Source organism: Sphaeroforma arctica (genome assembly GCF_001186125.1).
Source record: "Sphaeroforma arctica JP610 unplaced genomic scaffold supercont1.1015, whole genome shotgun sequence".
NCBI lineage: Eukaryota > Ichthyosporea > Ichthyophonida > Sphaeroforma > Sphaeroforma arctica.
In genome coordinates, this window is record NW_014039543.1 from 19665 (window position 1) to 22896 (window position 3232).

The 3232-nt window shown below is 39.0% G+C and overlaps 1 protein-coding gene across 1 annotated transcript; it reads left to right on the top strand.

Annotated features, from left to right (window-relative positions):
* Nucleotides 1–1228: 1228 nt before the first annotated feature.
* Nucleotides 1229–2936, top strand: SARC_09677 (hypothetical protein; the record flags this gene model as incomplete). The annotated part of the gene is made up of 3 exons (XM_014296304.1): nucleotides 1229–1358; nucleotides 1574–1698; nucleotides 2788–2936. Coding segments are annotated over exons 1-3 (379 nt in total), but the record flags the coding sequence as incomplete, so codon positions are not given.
* Between the last annotated feature and the right edge of the window lie 296 nt (nucleotides 2937–3232).

A 3232-nucleotide genomic window follows, 5' to 3' on the forward strand; every position in this document is an offset into this window, starting at 1 on the left:
GTGTGTGTGTGTGTGTGTGTGTGTGTGTGTGTGTGTGTGTATAGTATATATATATATATATATATATATGTATATATATATATATATATATATATACATTTATATACATATATATACATATAGGATGTATATGATACGTATCATACTGTATATGCTTGGTATATATTGGCTTTATTTAAGCTTATACAGGAGTTTACTCTCGACTACTCCCTTTTCGCAAGGATGGTATAGGGTAAGAATTCGTTAATCGTGATATATCTATCAGCATGAATTGCATACGCAGTACCTATTGACTACTCATCTGTTGCAGAAGACCTGCTGAGCGTGGCTCGGCTGTATCAATACATGTCAGATTTCAAAGCCATGATACAACTCACCCATCATTTTCACCCTAAACCCTAAAAACCCTAATCCCACCCCCAAAAACTCTAAAACCTTATAAACTTGTGATGCCTGGCCCAGACTGTGCTACGTCGACTTGGTGCTGCTTTCCTACGCTGGTATTTACATTGACGGCCCCAATTCATTCTACAACGTTTCACATGTGACACCCATCGTGCACAGGCTGCTGAGCGAGTTATAGTTGCAGCGACTGTGGGGTTCTAAACTTCGGTGCAAGATACTGAGCACCTGTCACTCCTTTATTGATGTTTCAATATATAGCCAAGATTTCTTATACAGTACTAACCATCTGCACTCATCGTTTGCACAGGCAGTGCTACGTATGTATGCTTTGAGCAGCTTTCTTTAGGTGGTGTTTGCATTGACAGCCAAGATTGCTTAAACATGACTGACCGCTCACACTCATCTCGTGCACAGACAGAGCTAGTTACACCTTGGGCGGTTGTGTCTATCATTGATATTTGAATTGATTTTCAATTTTTTTTCTTTTTTAACACACTTCTCTTTTCTGACGTCCATCTGTTGCACAGACAGAACTAGATATACATTGCTCCATGCAAATCCACATCCATGATACATCTCAACATATCTTGTAGTATTTTGTGTTGCATGCTTACTTTTACTCCCGCTTTATTTCTGATATACATCCATGATACATCTCTACATATCTTGTAGTATTTTGTGTTGCATGCTTACTTTTACTCCCACTTTATTTCTGATATACATCCATGATATGTCTCTACATATCTTGTTAGTGTCTTGTACACGCGCTTACTTTTATTCCCGCTTTATTTTTGATACCCATATCTTTGACACAGGCTGAGCTGGGTGTGCAGTGCTTCAAGCGGTTGATGCAGGCTAAAAAACCAGTAGGAACCAAGTTCACAGACGAGCAGAAAAATGTCTCGTCCACAACCAAGAACCTGGATGTTAATACCGGCACAGTGCTCACAAAGGTATTTCGCGACAGGCCAATGTTGTATTTAATACTCGTCGCAAATATTTTCTCACGAGATATTTTCACCCATGTCAATCGCAAATGTCTTGTTCCGAACCCTACGCACCGATGGTATCTTTGAGCCACCATGGTACAAGCTGTTCACTTCATGGTACATCGCGTGTTGCTGTTCATACGAAAGCCTAGTGACCTGTGTCTTCGTTCGCCCTGCAGCATGACACACAGCACTATGCCGAGTTAGGGAGCGAGAAGATCGTGGTGAGTGATGATATGGTGAAGAAAACAAAGCAGATGCTGCCGTCTGGTATTCAGCTCTTAGGCTTCAAGCCTATTGGCAGGTCTGTATATATCCATCGAATTGTGTGTCTGGTTTTGACGTAGTATTTTCGTAGTAACGAGCGTGTAGTGTACTTTGTACGTGTGAGGTGATATGTGTACTGCATATACGTAGGTGTGGTTTTATATATGCCTACCTGGGAAAAGATTCATGTCACGGGTTGTGTTGTCATACGCCAGCCTCAATACTGCTTGAGGCAAGTATCGTCATGTACAATCCTAATTGGGAGGTATTCGTATTTCTTGCCGCATATACAATTGGCAACAAAGTTGAACCATAGCATACCTATTAGCCGGCGGACTGGGTAAACCCATATATCAAAAGTTGCATTGATTCATATTGAACTTTTATATATATACCTTCACGACAAATGATTAGAATGCCCGTTCTTCTTGTATCTTGGCCGCATACATGTGGCGTCAGGTCATGACAAGTATAACAAAGCCTTTCTTATCCGTACTTTCCGCCGCATGTGCATACGCTTTTAGGTCTAACCATAGCATACCCAACTTGCTGCGGACTTCCTATAGCCTGTATCTAGCCCTGCAATAGTTTATGATACATCCTTGCATCTTTATAATACGTATAGGCATATTGAAGTATCCTGTATTCGTACAATCTGCCGCATATACATATGGCTGTAGGGTCCAACCACGGCACAACTACCTTGCTGCGTACCTGCTATACTCGGGAATCTATCTCTGCATTCATTTATCACACAAACAAATATCTTCATGATAAGATATAGACTCAAGCATCCATGGTTCTCATCATCTGTGCATATATGTATATGGCTTTGTAGTATACGTCTCTGGCCGTGGGTTATTTATACCTAGATAGCCCTGTGTTCGTTTTTAATACAAACAAATACCTTTCATGGTAAGTGTACTAAAGCTTCACTTATTCTCATCGTCTGCCGTTGATGCAATGTCAACAGGGTCAAGCCACATCACATCTTTCTGACGGACGAATATCTGTACCCCGAAATCTACCCCTGGATTCATTTATCATGTAAACTTATATCGTTCATAATAAATATACTAATATTTCTGTTACTATTACCCTCTACCGCATATACAAATGGCAACAGGGTCAAGCCACATCACACCTTCCAGGCGGCAGACTTTCTGTACCCAGATGAATCATCCATAGTGGGCAGTACAGCCCTGTTCACCACATTGCTAGAGCGATGCGACAAGAAAGGAGTGTCGGCCATCTGCCGCTTCACTTCGAGATCCGGTACATATACATATACATGTACATATACATAAAAATATACGTAAATGTATCCATATATATATATACATATATATATATACATATACATATACATGTACATAAACATATACATATACATATATATATACGTAAACGTATCCATATACATATACATATACATATACATATACATATACATATACATATACATATACATGTATATATACACCTATACATATACTATTTTCATATCCATATACATATACTTGTACATATATATATATATATATATATATATATATATATATATATATATA